At 38.4% G+C, this 18,934-nt stretch overlaps 1 protein-coding gene across 2 annotated transcripts in view; it reads right to left on the reverse strand.

The window, feature by feature from the left end:
* Positions 1–18,934, reverse strand: part of LEPR (leptin receptor) — a 92,389-nt gene that overhangs the window by 65,557 nt on the left and 7,898 nt on the right. For both annotated transcript variants that reach the window (XM_032296719.1, XM_032296722.1), the window contains exon 3: positions 7,316–7,375. In XM_032296719.1, the coding sequence (XP_032152610.1) occupies positions 7,316–7,355 (40 nt within the window). In that variant the 5' untranslated portion in view covers positions 7,356–7,375. The remainder of the gene's footprint in view (positions 1–7,315; positions 7,376–18,934) is intronic.

The raw sequence follows: 18,934 nt of genomic DNA on the forward strand, positions 1-18,934 counted from the left end.
CAGCTGTGCTTGCTGTGAAACTCTCAATCCAGAGTTTCTGGTTGCTGTTCTTTTGTGGTGGTGGGACCAGCCGAGCCTGATCGCCTGGCTCCCTGCCTCAGAGCCTTTTTTAAGTTGGTGTTCCAGTCGCCTGTTGAAGAGGAACCGGGGTCTGTTTGTTTTCCCCTGCGGCCACTCACTGCGCTGGCTTAAACAGCGGCACTGAGGTTTGTGGCGCTTTTTTTTTTTTTTTGCCCTGGAATCTACTGTCCTGGTTCCCTGCTCAGTCCCCTTTTTAAACAGACGAATGGGCGACTTCCCATGGCTCCAATCACCAGCCAAAAGGGCACACGGACCGATGTATTTTGTATGGAGAACCGCTGCTCCGGGGCGCCGACAAAGCATCTGCACAGGGCAAAGCAGCGGCGCCGGCAGGCACAGCCATGCTGGCCGAAACAGCTGCGCTGGTGACCTGTGGAGCTTCTCCACCTGGGAATTTCCTAGTCTGTGGGCAATAAAAATGCCGTGTCCACTCACCCTCTGCGCTTTCACTGGGAGCTGCAATCCTGAGCTGTTCCTAAACGGCCATCTTGGATCCTCCTCCTGTATGACTAATTTTAAGCAGAAGACTGAAATAGTTCACAACAGTTAAAAACACAAGATACTGAAGGAACATCTGAAACTTTTGAGGATATTCCTGCAGTGAGAAGGAGGAAGGACTAGTATACATTTCATTTCTTTTTTTGTTTTGTTTTTTTCATTATACTTTAAGTTCTGGGGTAGGTGTACAGATCGTGCAGGTTTGTTACATAGGTATACGCGTGCCATGGTGGTGGTTTGTTGCATGTATTGCCCCGTCATCTACATTAGGTATTTCTCCTAACACTATCCCTCCCCAATCACCCCCAACGCTCTTCCTCCCCTAGCTCCCCACCCTCCAACAGACTCCAGTGTGTGATGTTCCCCTCCCTGTGTCCATGTGTTCTCATTTTTCAACACCCACTTATAAGTGAGAAATGTGGTGTCCGGTTTTCTGCTCTTGCGTCAGTTTGCTGAGAATGATGGTTTCCAGTTTCATCCATGTTCCTGCAAACGACATGAACTCATCTTTTTTTTATGGCTGTATAGTATTCCATAGTGTGTATGTGCCACATTTTCTTCATCCAGTCTATCATTGATGGGCATTTGGGTTGATTCCAAGTCTTTGCTCTTGTGAATAGTACTGCAATAAACATACATGTGCATATGTTTATAATAGAATGATTTGTAATCCTTTGGGTATATACCCAGTAATGGGATTGCTGGGTCAAATGGTATTTCTATTTCTAGATCCTTGAGGTATTGCCACACTGTCTTCCACAATGGCTGAATTAATTTACACTCCCACCAACAGTGTAAAAGTGTTCCTATTTCTCCACATCCTCTCCAGCATCTGTTTTCTCCTGATTTTTTAATGATCACCATTCTAACTGGTGTGAGGTGGTATCTCACTGTGGTTTAGATTTTCATTTCTCTAATGACCAGTGATGATGAGCTTTTTTTCATATGTTTGTTGGCTGCATAAATGTCTTCTTTTGAAAAGCACCTGTTCATATCCTTTGCCCATGTTTTGATGGGGTTGTTTGTTTTTTTCTTATAAATTTGTTTTAGTTATTTGTAGATTCTGGATAGTAGCCCTTTGTCAGATGGGTAGATTGTAAAACTTTTTTCCCATTCTTTTGGTTGCCAGTTCACTCTACTGATAGTTTCTTTTGCTGTGCAGAAAATCTTAAGTTTAATTAGATACCATTTGTCTATTGTGGCTTTTGTTGCCATTGCTTTTGGTGTTTTAGTAATGAAGTCCTTGCCCATGCCTATTTCCTGAACAGTATTGCCTAGGTTTTCTTCTAGAGTTTTTATAGTTAGGCCTCATGTTTAAATCTTTAATCCATCTAGTATTAGCTTTTGTATGAGGTGTAAGGAAGGGGTCCAGTTTCAGCTTTCTGTACATAACTAGCCAGTTTTCCCAACACTATTTATTAAATAGGGAATCCTTTCCCTATTGCTTATTTTTGTCAAATTTGTCAAATAAAAGATGATTGTAGTTGTCTGGTGTTCTTTCTGAAGCCTCTGTTCTGTTCCATTGGTCTATATCTCTGTTTTGGTAGCAGTACCATGCTGTTTTGATTACTGTAGCCTTGTAATATAGTTTGAAGTCAGGTAGTGTGATGCCTCCAGCTTCACACTGGAGGATTTTTTTTTCCTTAGGATTGTCTTAGCTCTGCAGGCTCTTTTTTGGTTCCATATGAAGACTAAGTTTTTTTTTTTCCAATTCTGTGAAGAAAGTCACTGGTAGCTTGATGGGGGTAGCATTGAATGTATAAATTACTGTGGGCAGTATGGCCATTTTCACAATATTGATTCTTCCTAACCATGAGCGTGGGATTTTTTTCCCTCTGTTTGTGTTCTCTCTTATTTCCTTCAGCAGTGGCTTGTAGCTCTCCTTGAAGAGGTGCTTCACATCCCTTGTTAGTTGTATTCCTAGGTATTTTATTCTCTTTGTAGCAATTGTGAATGGGAGTTCACTCATGATTTCACTGTCTGTCTGTTATTGGTATATAGGAATGCTTGTGATTTTTGCATGTTGATTTCATATCCTGAGACTTTTGCTGAAGCTGCTTATCAGCTTAAGGAGATTTTGGGCTGAGACAATGGGGCTTTCTAAATATACAATCATGTCATCTGCAAACAGGGACAATTTGATGTCCTCCCTTCCTACTCAAATACACTTTATTTCTTTCTCTTGCCTGATGGCCCTAGCCAGAGCTTCCAATAATATGTCAAATAGGAGTGGTGAGAGGTGGCATCTTTGTCTTGTGTCAGTTTTCAAAGGAAATGCTTCCAGTTTTGTGCATTCAGTATGATACAGCTGTGGGTTTTTCATAATTAGCTCTTATTATTTTGAGATACGATCCATAGATGCCTAGTTTATTGAGAGTTTTTAGCATAAAGGGCAGTTGAATTTTGTTGAAGGCCTTCTCTGCATCTATCAAAGTAATCATGCGGTTTTTGTCTTTGGTTCTGTTTATGTGATGGGTTACATTTATAGATTTACATATGTTGAGCCACCCTTGCATCCCTGGGGTGAAGCCAACTTGATTGTGATGGATAAGCCCTTTCATGTGCTGTTGGATTCGTTGTGCCAGTATTTTATTGAAGATTTTTGCATCAATGTTCATCATGGATATTGGCCTGAAATTTTCTTTGTTAGTTGTGTCTCTGCCAGGTTTTGGTATCAGGATGATGTTGGTCTCACAAAATGAGTTATTGAGGATTCCCTTTTCTTATACTGTTTGGAATAGTTTCAGAAGGAATGGTACCAGCTCCTCTTTGTACCTCTGGTAGAATTCGGCTGTGAATCTGTCTGGACCTGGACCTTTTTTTGTTAGTAGGCTATTAATTGTTGCCTCAACTTCAGACCTTGTTATTGGTCTATTCAGGAATTCAACTTCTTCTTGGTTTAGTCTTGGGAGGGTGTAAGTGTCCAGGAACTTATCCATTTCTTCTAGATTTACTGGTTTATCTGCATAGAGGTGTTTGTAGTAATCTCTGACGGTAGTTTGTACTTCCATGGGATCGGAGATAATATCCCCTTTATCATTTTTTACTGCATCTATTTGAATCTTCTCTCTTTTCTTTTTTATTAGTTTGGCTAGTGGTGTATCTATTTTGTTGATCTTTTCAAAAAAACAGCTCCTGGACTTACTGATTTTTTGAAGGATTTCTTGTGTCTCTATATTCTTCAGTTCTGCTCTGATCTTAGTTATTTTTCATCTTCTGCTGGCTTTTGAATTTGTTTGACCTTGCTCCTCTAGTTCCTCTAGTTCTTTTAATTGTGATGTTAGGGTGTCAATTTTAGATCTTTTCTCATTTCTCTTGTGGGCATTTAGTGCTATAAGTTTCCCTCTAGACACTGCTTTAAATGTGTCCCAGAGATTCTGGTACTATGTGTCTTCATTCTCATTGGTTTTGAAGAACATCTTTATTTCTCCCTTCATTTCATTATTTATTCAGTAGTCATTGAGGAGCAGGTTATTCAGTTTCCTTGTAGTTGTGTAGTTTTGAGTGAATTTCTTAATCCTGAATTCTAATTTGATTGCACTGTGGTCTGAAATCATAACTGTTTGTTATGATTTCCATTCTTTCGCATTTGCTGAAGAGTGTCTTACTTCCAATTATGTGGTCAATTTTAGAAAAAGTGCAATGTGATGCTGCAAAGAATGTATATTCTGTGTTTCTGGGATGAAGAGTTTTGTAGATGTCTATCAGGTCCACTTGGTCCAGATCTGAGTTCAAGTCCTGGATATCCATGTTAAATTTCTGTCTCATTGATCTGCCTAGTATTGACAGTGGGGTGTTAAAGTCTCCCACTATTATTTTGTCAGCGTCTAAGTCTCTTTGCAGGTCATTAAGAACTTGCTTTATGTATCTGGGTGCTCCTGTATTGGGTGCATATATATTTGTGATAGTTAACTCTCTTGTTGCATTAATCCCTTTACCATTATGTAATGCCCTTCTTTTTTATCTTTGTTGGTTTTAAGTCTGTTTTATCAAAGAGTAGGATTGCAATCCCTGCTTATTTTTTGCTCTCCATTTGTTTGGTAAATCTTCCTCCATCCCTTTATTTTGAGCCTATGTGTGTCTTTTCACATGAGATGGGCTTCCTGAATCTACATTTGATTGGTGTACCTGAAAGTGATGGGGAAAACCAAACCAAGTTGGAAAACACTCTTCAGAATATTATCCAGGGGAACTTCCCCAAACTAGCAAGGCAGGCCAACATTCAAATACAAGAAATACAGAGAACACCACAAAGATATTCCTCAAGATTAGCAACCCCAAAACACATAATCGTCAGATTCACAAAGGTTGAAATGAAGGAAAAACTTCTAAAGGCCGCCAGGGAGAAAGGTCAGGTTACCCACAAAGGGAAGCCCATCAGACTCACAGAGGATCCCTCAGCAGAAACCCTATAAGCCAGAAGAAAGTGGGGGCCAATATTCAACATCCTAAAAGAATTTTCAACCCAGAATTTCATATCCAACCAAACTAAGCTTCATAAGCAAAGGAGAAATAAAATCCTTTACGGACAAGCAACTGCCGAGAGATTTCGTCACCACTAGGCCTGCCCTACAAGAGCTCCTGAAGGAAGCACTAAATATGGAAAGGAACAACCAGTACCAGCCACCACAAAAACATACCAAACTGTAAAGACCATCAACACTATGAATAAACAGTTGTTTGTAGTTCTCTTCAAGGAGAACTACAACTAACTATCAACTAATGGGCAAAACAACCAGCTAGCATCAAAATAGCAGGATCAAGTTTACTTACACATAATAATGTTAACCTTAAATGTAAATGAGCTAAATGCCCCAATCAAAAGACACAGACTGGCAAACTGGATAAAGAATCAAGACCCATTCGTATACATTTAATTTCTGAAAGCATTCTTCTGGAGATATTCAAGGTGGCAATTTCCAACATATACACCATCCCTTGATAATATTTCCTTATAAAATGACATTTTTCATCATTTACCAGAGTTATAACAGAGACTATCATTTATAATGGCATCTCCCTTCCATCTGAGAATAAATTTATCATTTTATGTTGCAGTCATTTATTTTAAATATTATTACTAAGTAAACTATTTCTTGATATAGAGAATTTAAGCTTTGACTACCATCTGGTATGTATTTAATGTAATAATGCTACATTTGCTAAATATAATTAAAATATTTAAATGTTATTACATCTTATATCTAAGTATATACACAGGTGCCAGTGTGTATATATAAATTTTCTCTATTGCAGGAAAAAAACAAAGTTAAAAAGTAAATAATGGGAAGTCAGAAAATATCTGCAAACATAATAAATTGTTAAGTCTTGTGCTGATTCCTTTTATGTGTCACCCTAACTGGGCCCACAGGGTGCCCAGACATTTGCTCAAACATTATTCTGAGTGTGTCTGTGAGGATGTTTCTAGATGATTAAATTTAAATTGATAGACTGAGTAAAACAAATTGCCCTCCCTTATGTGGACGGGGCTCTTCCAATCAATTGAAGACCTGAATAGAACAAAAAGATTGAGTAATAGGAAACTCCTGCTGCCTGACTGCCTTGAACTGGGATGTGGGTCTTTTCCTGCCTTTGGGCCAAAACCAAAGCACTGGCTGTTAGGCCTCAAGACTGTGAATATTCAGACTGAAAATTCACACCATCAGCTTTCTTGGTTTTCAGGTCTTTGGATTTAGATTGCATTTGAATTTAGACTAGAACTACATCATCTGCTCTCCTGGGTCTCCAGCTTGCTGACTGCAGATTCTGGGACATTCCAACCTTCATAGCTGTAAGAGCCAATTCCTTATAATAAATATCTTTATATATGCATATTATATATATATATATATATGTGTGTATATATATATATGTGTGTATATACACACACACACACACACACAATCTTCTTAATGGTTCTGTTTCTCTGGAGAGCCCTAATACAGTGCTAAATATCTCTTACATTTTAGAAATTTCTGAAATTCAGCAAAGACCAATAAAACCCAACAATAAAATGGTCAAAGTATACGAACTAGAAAATCACATGAGAAATATAAATGATCACTAAACAGTACTCAAGCTCACAAAAATTCAGATAAATAACAGTGAAATGAGATGTCATATTTTGCTTATCAAACAGGGCAAAAAGGTAAAAGAATGATAATATGCGTCTTTGGCAGAAATGCAATGGAAGAGCATTCTCACTCATGTTGGAACGGAAAAATGTATAAAGCTTTGTAGAGGAGACAGTATCAAATTTAAAAATGTACATAATATTTAACATAGACATTCCTCTTTAAGAATTAATCTATAGAAATATTTTTCCAAATATACACAGATATATTAATTTTCCCATCGTGATAAATTGGAAACCTATTAAGTGGAAAAAGAAACATGCAGAACAACATGTATAGACCAGTGCTATTTTTGAAGCTATAGATATGAGTGTCTGTGTGTGTGTGTGTGTGTGTTACAATTCTGGAAGGATACACCATCGGGGGTGTGTGTGTGTGTTACAATTCTGGAAGGATACACCATCAGGTTGTCTTTAGGAGGTTGGGAAGGGTTTTCATTTTCCCAATTATACTATGATTTGCATTTTTAACCATAAGCATATATGAGAATTCCTAATTACAAAAAGGAAATTCTGTTAGTTAATAAGTGAAACAGCATCTCTAAAGGCAAAATCTCTACTGTGTATAAGGACATTAAAACAGCAAATGAGCAAATAACTTACCCCAATGTAACAAAACCACACAGAATTTTTGACAAATCATCTTACTTCAGAGAAGTATACCTGGAAAAGAGTAAATCTAAAATCAAAACACACACACATATATATATGTCTGTGGAAAACAAAAAAGGAAAGGGATTATAAGTAAATCTCTAAATTTTAATAACCTTTGATACTCTTGATCAATATCTGAGAAATATCTCACATTAAATTATGTTATAGATCTATTCCTTTACACATCCTATCTTAAATCATTAAAAATACAAGCCAAAAAAAATTTTTTTAACTGAGTGTTCTTTATGCCATAACAAACCAGGACAGGTGTCACAGGATAAGACTGAAATTTTAACTAAACACAAGTGCTTACAATGTTGATTAAATGTAACAGCTAATTTAACAACATTAATGTCACCATATTCAATTTTTTTCATGCTCAGGTCTTAAATTTCCCTTTTTTATTAAAGCCTTCATCTTTACTATGATATTACAAGGCCAAGTAATTATTGCATAGGTAACAACTGCCTATTTATTTCCAATAAAGAGGAGAAATTTATATGCTTTTGGAAACATATTGTTCATTTGCAGATGAGGTAATACTGGAGAGTTAGAATAATTGAAAGTCTGATGGCTTCATTTACCCAAATGAATGCACGACTTCAGAGATAAGATTTCCCATGCGTTTTACTCAATTTGAAATATCACAAATATGATTATTTGTACAACTATGTCATGAATCAAAACAGTAGCATAATTTTAATATATTGGGCTTGGACTTTGGATGAAAACCTACTTGTCAGGAGTGATGGGTGCCAGCGTAAGCTCTACGACTAATCAGCTGTGGACTTGGGTTTTCAACACTCTAAACCTCAGGTTCCTCATCTACAACTCAGACTGTTAAATGGTCCCCACAACCCTTTTCAGAGCTGCCTATGATTCTGAGAGATGTAATTTAAAATAGAAACCACAACTCTACCACAAAGAATATTATAAAACATTAAGTGAGAAACATGTGTCATAACTCATATCTGAGAATTGGCACCACATGATAAGTAAATGGAAAAACATGTTCATTTATTTTACAAGTTACTATCAGGAAGAAAATAAACGAGTATGAACAATGGGTAATCTGGTAAATTTGTTTTTCAGACTACAAGTTTGTCATCAAAATTTTTGTTCTTTATACACTGATATCCCAATGTTTCTTTAGGATTTCTAGAAATCAGTTCAGTGTTTGGAACTCTCATGATTTAATTATATTAAACTAGTACAAATTCCTCCCTGCTCTGTATGCTACCTGTTCTCGATATAAAATGTTCTCATAAAATAAACTCAAAGGCAAGTTTTATAATCAGGATGTGTCACAAATACAACATATCACTGGATTGTTTTGATTAAACGGACTAGTGACTAGTTAATTCCGTTAAACAATTGATCTGACTCACTTCTAACTCGTCTGATCTCCTAAATTAAGTGATCAAATAGATCAGTTTTCAGCCTTCCTTACATATAACAACCACGTCTTTATTTAAGGTTCCATGCAAAACACAAACTAATCTGATGGTTTAGATTCTTGCAGTCAGGTTTCATCCTTAAATGACAGAGAAACAATCACAAGTATAAAAAGGACATAGACACAATCTTAAAGAGACTGTGAAAGTGGTATCGGACATAGATTCAATGAGAGAAATATATGCACCCTAAATTGTACAAAAAGGAATATAAAGAAGTTTTTTAAAAACACAAATAATACAGAAAAAGAGGCCAGGCACAGTGACTTATGCCTGCAATCCCAGCACTTTGGGAGGCCGAGGTGGGTGGATCACTTGAGGTCAGGAGTTCAAGACCAGCCTGGTCAACATAGTGAAACCCCATCTCTACTAAAAGTACAAATATTAGCTGAATGTGGTGGTGTTTGCCTGTAATCCTAGCTACTTGGGAGGTTGAGGTAGGAGAATCACTTGAACCTGGGAGGTGAAGGTTGCAGTGAGCTGAGATTGCCCCATTGCACTCCAGCCTGGGTGACAAAGTGAGACTCTGTATAAAAAAGAAAAAACCACAGGAAAAGTGACAGAATTTTTTTAAATATGTGAAAAAAAGAATGAAGCAAATTAAAAGTGAATGATAGGATGACCATTAATCTGAAGACACTTCCTAAGGATGAACCATTAATTTGTTCTAACTTTTCTTATGGTCAAATTGTTCAATTATAAATTCTAAGTACTTAAAATGAAAGTAACAGTTTAGAACTAGAGTACAAATAATCCTAACACTAAGAACAGTAAGAAATTTTTATTGATTAATTTTATAAGATAACAGCTAACATCCTCATGAACATCCTAATAATGCCAGAGTTTCAAAGGAATTTCAAAATTTAATAATTTGTCACCCTCTGCCCTACCAATGCCCTGTTCTAAGCCACCATTGTCTCTTCCCAGAACTATCAGAAGAGCCTCCTAACTGGTCTCCCTGCTTCTGCCCTTGCTCCCAGTTCAGTCAGTTCTCAACATAGCAGTTAAAGTGATCTGCTTAACACAGATCAGATGATGTCTCTCCAACACAGCTGTCACAGTGATCTTATTAACACATTGACTAGATAATGTCTCTCTTTCTCAAAGCACTACAGCCCTCCCCTGTCACTTGGAATAAAAGTCCAGGTCCTGAGCAGGACTACAAGGTCCCGTATCCCACTCATCATCCACTGCTCTCCCCACTGCTCAAGTCACCTTCCCAAAGGAGCCTTCCCTGGCCATTTCATCTGAAATTTCAGCACCTCCCTGATGCCAACATGCACAAATGCAATCTTCAAAGAGGCATTCTCCAACCATCCAGACACAGGTCTTGGAGAATCTGGCATAATCACAAGAAGAACTTCAATATGATTCTTAACCATTTTTTGGAACATGGACCTCACCGAGAATTTGATGAAAGGAGTGTGTCAACACCACGAGGAAGCACATACAACCAAAATTAGGGCTATAATTTCAAGGGGTTAACAATCCCTTGAAACTTATCCAAGGATTAAGAATTCCTGACATAGATAAATAAATGTAATGCATGTTCTACAAGTAGAGCTCCATGAACTGAGCCAGTCACAGACACCACACTATAAGGAGTTAAGCTAATACTCACTAACATTCCCCTGTAATGCGGTTATCATCATTCATTTGGGCTGCTATAACAAAATACCACAAATTCAGTGGCTTACAAACAATGGAAATTCATTGCTCATAATTCTGGGGCAGGAAAGTCCAAGATAAACATGCCAGCAGATTCCATCTCTGGCAAGGGACTATTTCTCATAGATGATGCCTTCCTGCTGTGTCTTCACATGGCAGAAGGGGTGAATGAGCTGCCCTGCAGCCTCTTTTATAAGGGCACTAATCCCCTTCATGAGGGCTCTACCCTCATGACCTAACCACATCCTAAAGACCCCACCTCTTAATGCTATTGCATCGGTGATTAGGTTTCAATGTGTGAATTCTGTGGTGACACAGACATTCAGACCATAGAAGCAGTCATTCTCTGTTGACAGTTAAAAGGAGTAATGTCCCTTAGCAGTCATTCGAAAAGACAGTAGGGCTGACATGCTCACATGACATGGAAACATGCAGAGTACCCTCTACCCCAATCACCATTGACAATACTTAGAACTGGACTAGGGTAAGGAAAGGGCTTAATCAATTCTCATTAGAAAATAATTGTGGCTCTACTCTCACAACTAAAATGAATTGCCAAAGTTCTCTATTACGGCAGAAACAAGTATAGCTTGAAAACATTTTTCAAAGAAAAATAAGCAAATGCCCATTATAGCCATAAAAAATTATCATAAGGTAACTATATTATAGATTTGAGCAGTGTAGGCCCCTGTGTCCACTTCCAAAGTAAAGTAATTGAATAATGTACACTAAGGTGACTTTGTCTTACAGATCACATAAAAGTATAGGATGTCTATTAAAAATAATAGCTTAATAATATGTGCTCAATAACACTACTTTTCAGAAACACTAACAGAAAAGTCTATTGTGGTCATTCCTATAATTCAATTATTCACCACAGATCTTTCAATCATTACACCTCATGATTCTTTCCTCTGAATCAGATTCTGCAGAAGAACCATTCATCCGGGTGTTATGTGAGTCTCAAACTGATTCCTGAAGTTGGCAAATTATTTCTATACAAATAGCACATATTTTATATGCTGCACATTCTGTTAGTCAGCTTCCTATGTGAGAACATGCTATTGCTGTGCTCAATAAAATAAATTTAGCAAGAAGAGCACACAAAAACAAGAGGCAGGGGTGGCTGGCAAGATGGCCGAATAGGAACAGCTCCAATCTGCAGATCCCAGCAAGATCAACACAGAAGGTGGGTGATTTCTGTATTTCCAACTGAGGTACCCAGCTCATCACAATCAGACTGGTTAGACAGTGGGTGCAGCCCACAGAGGGTGAGCCGAAGTGGGATAGGGAGTTGCCTCAACGAGGGAAGAGCAAAGGGTCAAGGAACTCCCTCCCCTAGCCAAGGGAAGCCGTGAAGGACTGTGCCATGAAGCACAATGCATTCTGGCCCAGATACTACAGTTTTCCCACAGTCTTCACAACCTTCAGACCAGGAGATTCTCTCAGGTGCCTATACCACCAGGGCCCTGGGTTTCAAGCACAAAACTGGGCAGCTGTTTAGGTAGACATCAAGCTAACTGCAGGAGTTTTTTTTTCATACCCCAGTGGCACTTGGAACACTAGCGAGATAGAACTGTTCTCTCCCCTGGAAAGGGGGCTTAAGCCAGGGAGCCAAATGGTCTAGTTCAACAAATGCCACCCCCATGGAGTTCAGCAAGCTAACATCCACTGGCTTGAAAGTCGTGCTGCCAGCACAACAGTCTGAAGTTGACCTGGGATGCTAGACTTTGGTGGGGGGAGGGGCATCTGCCATTACTGATGCTTGAGTAGGCAGCTTTTCCCTCACGGCATAAACAAAGCCACCTGGAAGTTAAAACTGGACCACAGTGCCACAAAGCCGCTGTAGCCAGACTGCCCCTCTAGATTCCTCCTCTCTGGGCAGGGCATCTCTGAAAGAAAGGCAGCAGCCCCACTCAGGGGCTTATAGATAAAACCCCTATCTCCCTGGGACAGAGCATCTGGGGGAAAGTGTGGCTGTGGGTGCAGCTTCAGCAGACTTAAACATTCCTGCCTGCTGGCTCTGAAGACAGCAGCAGATCTCCCAGAACAGCACTCAAGCTCTGCTAAGGGACAAACTGCCTCCTCAGTGGGTCCCTGACACCTGTGTCTCCTGACTGGGAGACACCTCCTAGCAGGAGTTGACAGACACTTCATACAAGAGTACTTTGGCTGGCATCTGGTGGGTGACCCTCTGGGACGAAGTTTCCAGAGGAAGGAACAGACAGCAATCTTTGCTGTTCTGAAGCCTCCACAAGTGATATCCAGGAAAACAGGGTCTGGAGTGGACCTCCAGCAAACTCCAACAGACGTGCAGCAGAGGGGTCTGACTGTTAGAAGGAAAATTAACAAACAGAAGGGAATCAACATCAACAAAAAGGATATCCACACAAAAACCCCATCCAAAGGTAACCGACATCAAAGATCAAAGGTAGATAAATCCACAAAGATGAGGAAAAACCAGTGCAAAAAGGCAGAAACTTCCGAAAAACAGAATGCCTCTTCTCTTCCAAAGGATTATAACTCCTCACCACCAAGGAAACAAAACTGGACAGAGAATAGTTTGATGAATTGACAGAAGTAGGCTTCAGAAGGGGGGTAATAAAATCCTCCGAGCTAAAGGAGCATGCTCTAACCCAATGCAAGGAAGCTAAGAACCTTGAAATATGGATAGAGGAATTGCCTACTAGAATATCCAGTTTACAGAAGAACCTAAATGACCTGATGGAGCACAACAACACAGCACAATAACTCTGTGAAGCATACACAAGTATCAATAGCCGAATCGATCAAGTGGAAGAAAGGATATCACAGATTGAAGATCAACTTGATGAAATAAAGCATGAAGACAAGATTAGAGAAAAAAGAATGAAAACGAAAAAACAAAGCCTCCAAGAAGTATGGGACTATGTGAAAAACCCAAACCTACATTTGACTGGTGTACCTGAAACTGACAGGGAGAATGGAACCAAGTTGGAAAACACTCTTCACAATGTTATCCAGGAGAACTTCCTCAACCTAGACAGGCCAGCATTCAAATTCAGGAAATACAGAGAACACCACAAAGATACTCCTCAGGAGGGGCAACCCCAAGATGCATAATCATCAGATTGAAATGAAGGCAAAAACGTTGAGGGCAGCCAGAGGGAAAGGTCGGGTTACTACAAAGGGAAGCCCATCAAACTAACAGTGGACTCTCTGCAGAAACCCTATAAGCCAGAAGAGAGTGGGGGCCAATATTCAATAATTCTTAAAGAAAAGAATGTTCAACCCAGAATTTCAAATCCAGCCAAACTAAGCTTCACAAGTGAAGGAGAAATAAAGTCCTTTACAGACAAGCAAATGCTGAGTGATTTTGTCATCACAAGGCCTGCTTTACAAGACCTCCTGAAGGAAGCACTAAATATGGAAAGGAAAAACTGATACCAGCCACTGCAAAAACATACCAAATTGTAAAGACCATCGACACTATGAAGAAAGTGCATCAACTAAAGGCAAAATAACCAGCTAGCATCACAATGACAGGATCAATTTCACACATGACAATATTAACCATAAATGTAAACAGGCTAAATGCCCAATTAAAAGACACAAACTGGCAAATTGGATACAGTCAAGACCCATCAGTGTGCTGTATTCAGGAGACTCATCTCACATGCAAAGACACACATAGGCTCAAAATAAAGGGATGGAGTAATATTTGCCAAGCAAATGGAAAGCAAAAAAAAAAAAAAAAAAAAAAAAGCAGGGATTGCAATCCTACTCTCTAATAAAACAGACTTTAAGCCCACAAAGATCAAAAAAGACAAAGAAGGACATTACATAATGAGAAAGGGATGAATGCAACAAGAAGAACTAACTATCCCAAATATATATGCACTCAATACAGGAGCACCCAGATTCATAAAGCAAGTTCTTAGAGACCTACAAAGAGTCTTAGGCTCCTCCACAATAATAGTGGAAGACTCTAACACCCCACTGTCAATATTAGACAGATCCATGAGGCAGAAAATTAAAAAGCGTATTCAGTACTTGAACTCAGCTCTGGACCAAGTGGACCTAATAGACATCTACAGAACTCTCTACCCCAAATCAACAGAATATACATTCTTCTCAGCACCACATCACACTTAATCTAAAATTGACCACATAATTGGAAGTAAGACACTCCTCAGTAAATGCAAAAGAATGGAAATCATAAGTCTTGAATACTACAGAGCAATCAAATTAGAACTCAGGATTAAGACACTCACTCAAAACCACACAACTACATGGAAATGAAGCAACCTACTCCTGAATGACTATTGGGTCAATAAAAAAACTAAGGTGCAAAAATAAGTAAGCCCTTTGAAACCAATGGAAACAAAGACATAACATACCAAAATCTCTGGGACACAGCTAAAGCAGTGTAAAGAGGGAAATTTACAGCACTAAATACCCACATCAGAAAGCGGGAAAGATCTAAAATCAAAACCCTAATATCACAATTAAAAGAAGTAGAAAAGCAAGAGCAAACAAATTCAAAAGCCAGCAGAAGACTAGAAATAACTAAGATCAGAGTAGAACTAAAGGAGAGACAGACAAGAAAAACCTTTCAAAAAAATCAATAAATCCAGGAGCTGATTTCTTTTGAAAAGATCAACAAAATAGATAGACCACTAGCCACACTATTAAAGAAGAAAAGAGAGAAGAATCAAATAGACACAATAAAAAATGATAAAGGGGATGTTACCACTGATCACACAGAAATACAAACTACCATCAGAGAATACTATAAACACCTCTATGCAAATAAACTAGAAAATCTTGAAGAAATGGATAAATTCCTGGACACAAACACCCTCCCAAGACCAAGCCAGGAAGAAGTCTCATCCCTGAATAGACCAATAACAAGATCTGAAATTGAGGCAGTAATTAATAGCCTACCAACAACAACAAAAAAAGCCCAAGACCAGACAGATTCACAGCTTAATTCTACCAGAGGTACAAAGAGGAACTGGTACCATTCCTTCTGAAACTATTCCAAACAATAGAAAAAGGGGGACTCCTCCCTAACTCATTTTATGAGGCCAGCATCATCCTATACCAAAACCTGGCATAGACAGAACAGAAAAAGAAAATTTCAGGCCAATATCCCTGATGAACCTCAATACGAAAATCCTCAATAAAATACTGGCAAACCAAATCCAGAAGCACATGAAAAAGCTTATCCATCACAATCAAGTCAGCTTCATTCCTGGGATACAAGGCTGGTTGAACATACTCAAATCAATAAACATCATCACATACACAGAACCAATGACAAAAACCACATGATTATCTCAATAGATGCAGAAAAGGTCCTTGATAAAATGTAACATGACTTCATGCTAAAAACTCAACAAACTAGGTATTGATGGAATGTATCTCAAAATAATAAGAGCTATTTATGACAAACCTACAACCAATATCATACTGAATGAGCAAAAGCTGGAAGCATTCCCTTTGAAAACTGGCACAAGACAAGGATGCCCTCTCTCGCCATTCCTGTTTCATATAGTATTGGAAGTTGTGGCCAGGGCAATCCAGCAAGAGAAAGAAATAAAGAGTATTCAAATAGGAAAAGAGGAAATCAAATTGTCTCTGTTTGCAGATGACATGATTGTACAATTAGAAAACCCAATAGTGGCTCATGCCTGTAATCCCAGCACTTTGGGAGGCTCAGGCAGGTGTATCACAAGGTCAGGAGCTCAAGACCAACCTGGCCAAGATGGTGAAACTTCGTCTCTACTAAAAATACAAAAAATTAGTCAGGCGTGGTGGCAGGTGCCTGTAATCCCAGCTAGTCGGGAGGCTGAGGCAGATAATGACTTGAACACGGGAGACAGAGGCTGAAGTGAGCCAGGATCACGCCACAGCACTCCACCCTGGACAACAGAGTGAGACTCCATCTCAAAAACAAAAAAAGCAAACCCCATTGTCTCAGCCCAAAATCTCCTTAAGCTGATAAGCAACTTCAACAAAGTCTCAGGATACAAAATCAATGTGCAAAAATCACAAGCATTCCTATACATGAATAATAGACAAATAGAGAGCCAAATCATGCATGAACTACCATTCACAATTACTACATAGACAATAAAATACCTAGGAATACAACTTTCAAAGGACGTGAAGGACCTCTTCAAGGAGAATTACTAACCACTGCTGAAGGAAATAAGAAAGGACACAACTAAATAGAAAAACATTCCATGTTCATGGTTAGGAAGAATCAATATTGTGAAAATGGCCATACTGCCCAAAGTAATTTACAGATTCAGTTCTCTCCCCATCAAGCTACCACTGACTTTCTTCCCAGAATTAGAAAAAAAAATACTTTAAATTTTATATGGAACCTAAAAAGAGCCCATATAGCCAAGAAAATCCTAAGCAAAAAAACAAAGCTGGAGGCATCACACTACCTGACTTCAAACTACACTACAAGGCTACAGTAACCAAAACAGCATAGTACTGGTACCAAAATAGATATATAGACCAATGGAACAGAACACAGGCCTTGGAAATAACACCACACATCTACAGCCATCTGATCTTTGACAATCCTGACAAAAACAAGCAATGGGGAAAGGATTCACTATTTAATAAATGGTGTTGAGAAAACTGGCTAGCCATATGCAGAAAATTGAAACTGGACCCCTTCCTTACACCTTATACAAAAATTGATTCAAGATGGACTAAAGACTTAAATGTAAGACCTAACACCATAAAAACTCTAGAGGAAAATCTAGGCAATACCATTCAGGACATAGGCATGGGCAAAGACTTCCTGACTTAAACACCAAAAGCAAAAAAATGATAAATGGGATCTAATTAAACTAAAGAGCTTCTGAACAGCAAAAGAAACTATCATCAGAGTGAACAGGCAACCTAAAAATTTTTTGCAATCTATCCATCTGACTAAGGGCTAATATCCAGAATCTACAAGGAACTTAAACAAATTTACAAGAAAACAAACAAACAACCCCATCAAAAAGTGGGCAAACGATATGGGCAGACACTTCTCAAAAAATGACATTTATGCAACCAACAAACATGAAAAAAAAGCTCATCATCACTGGTCATTAGAGAAATGAAAATCAAAACCATAATAAGATACCATCTCACACCAGTTAGTATGATGATAATTAAAAAGTCAGGAAACAACAGATGCTGGAGAGGATGTGGAGAAATAGGAATGCTTTTACACTGTTGGTGGGAGTGTAAATTCGTTCAACCATTGTGGAAGACAGTGTGGCAATTCTGCAAGGATCCAGAATCAGAAATACCATTTGACCCAGCAATCCCATTCCTGGGTGTATACCCAAAGGATTATAAATCATTCTACTATAAAGACACATGCACATGTATGTTTATTGCACCACTATTCACAATAGCAAAGACTTGGAATCAACCCAAATGCCCAGTCCATCAATGATAGACTGTATAAAGAAAATGTGGCACATATACACTATGGAATACTATGCAGCCATAAAAAAGGTTGAGTTCATGTCCTTTGCAGGGACATGGATAGAGCTGGAAACCATCATTCTCAGCAAACTAACAAGAACAGAAAACCAAATACCGCATGTTTTCTCTCATAAGTGAGGGTCGAACAATGAGAACACATGGACACAGGGAGGGGAACATCACACACTGGGGCCTGTCGAGGAGTGGACAGCTAGGGGAGGGATAGCATTAGGAGAAATACCTAGTGTAAGTGATGAGTTGATGGGTGCAGCAACCACCATGGCACATGCATAACTATGTAACAAACCTGTACATTTTGCACATGTATCCCAGAACTTAAAATCTAATTAAAAAAAAGAAGAGGCACAATGTTTCTCATCCATATTAGATTTCTGAAAACGAGTCCTCTAATGTATTCTCAAGAACATAGTAAGTACTCATAAATAGTTGTTCAATCAATTAATGTAGATAATAAATAATTAATGTAGATGTTTATTCTCGTGTTTAAAAAGAAAAATAGCACTTTGGAATTAGAAAGAAAAGAAAAAAAAAAGCCTATGTTGAAATATACAACTATTTGAAGAAATCTGTATAAAGTATACAAAGACAAATCCACAGTCTGTTCTAAATGATACATCCATGATGTATTGGTGTGCAGGCAGTAATCCAATTTGCATCATATGCCCAGCACAGTAGCATATTAATAATGCTTACTCTTCAGTTATTACTATAAAGAAAGAAATCTAAATCTATATTCTACTGAATAATCATAATTTGGGTTTTCAAAGGAAGATCAGACTGTTCCATTTTTATTGTAAATGATTATTTGTGTTATTTTTACCTATCAAATTATTCTTAAATATAAAACAGAACATTCTCAATCAGTGTTTGAGCAGAAATGAAATTATTTACAACTTGCTCCATGGATCTCAAAATATCTCTGAGTGTATAGGAAGGTTAT

This window comes from Sapajus apella, unplaced genomic scaffold, assembly GCF_009761245.1.
Source record: "Sapajus apella isolate SASKATOON/1434 unplaced genomic scaffold, GSC_monkey_1.0 scaffold36, whole genome shotgun sequence".
Classification (NCBI taxonomy): Eukaryota; Metazoa; Chordata; class Mammalia; order Primates; family Cebidae; genus Sapajus; species Sapajus apella.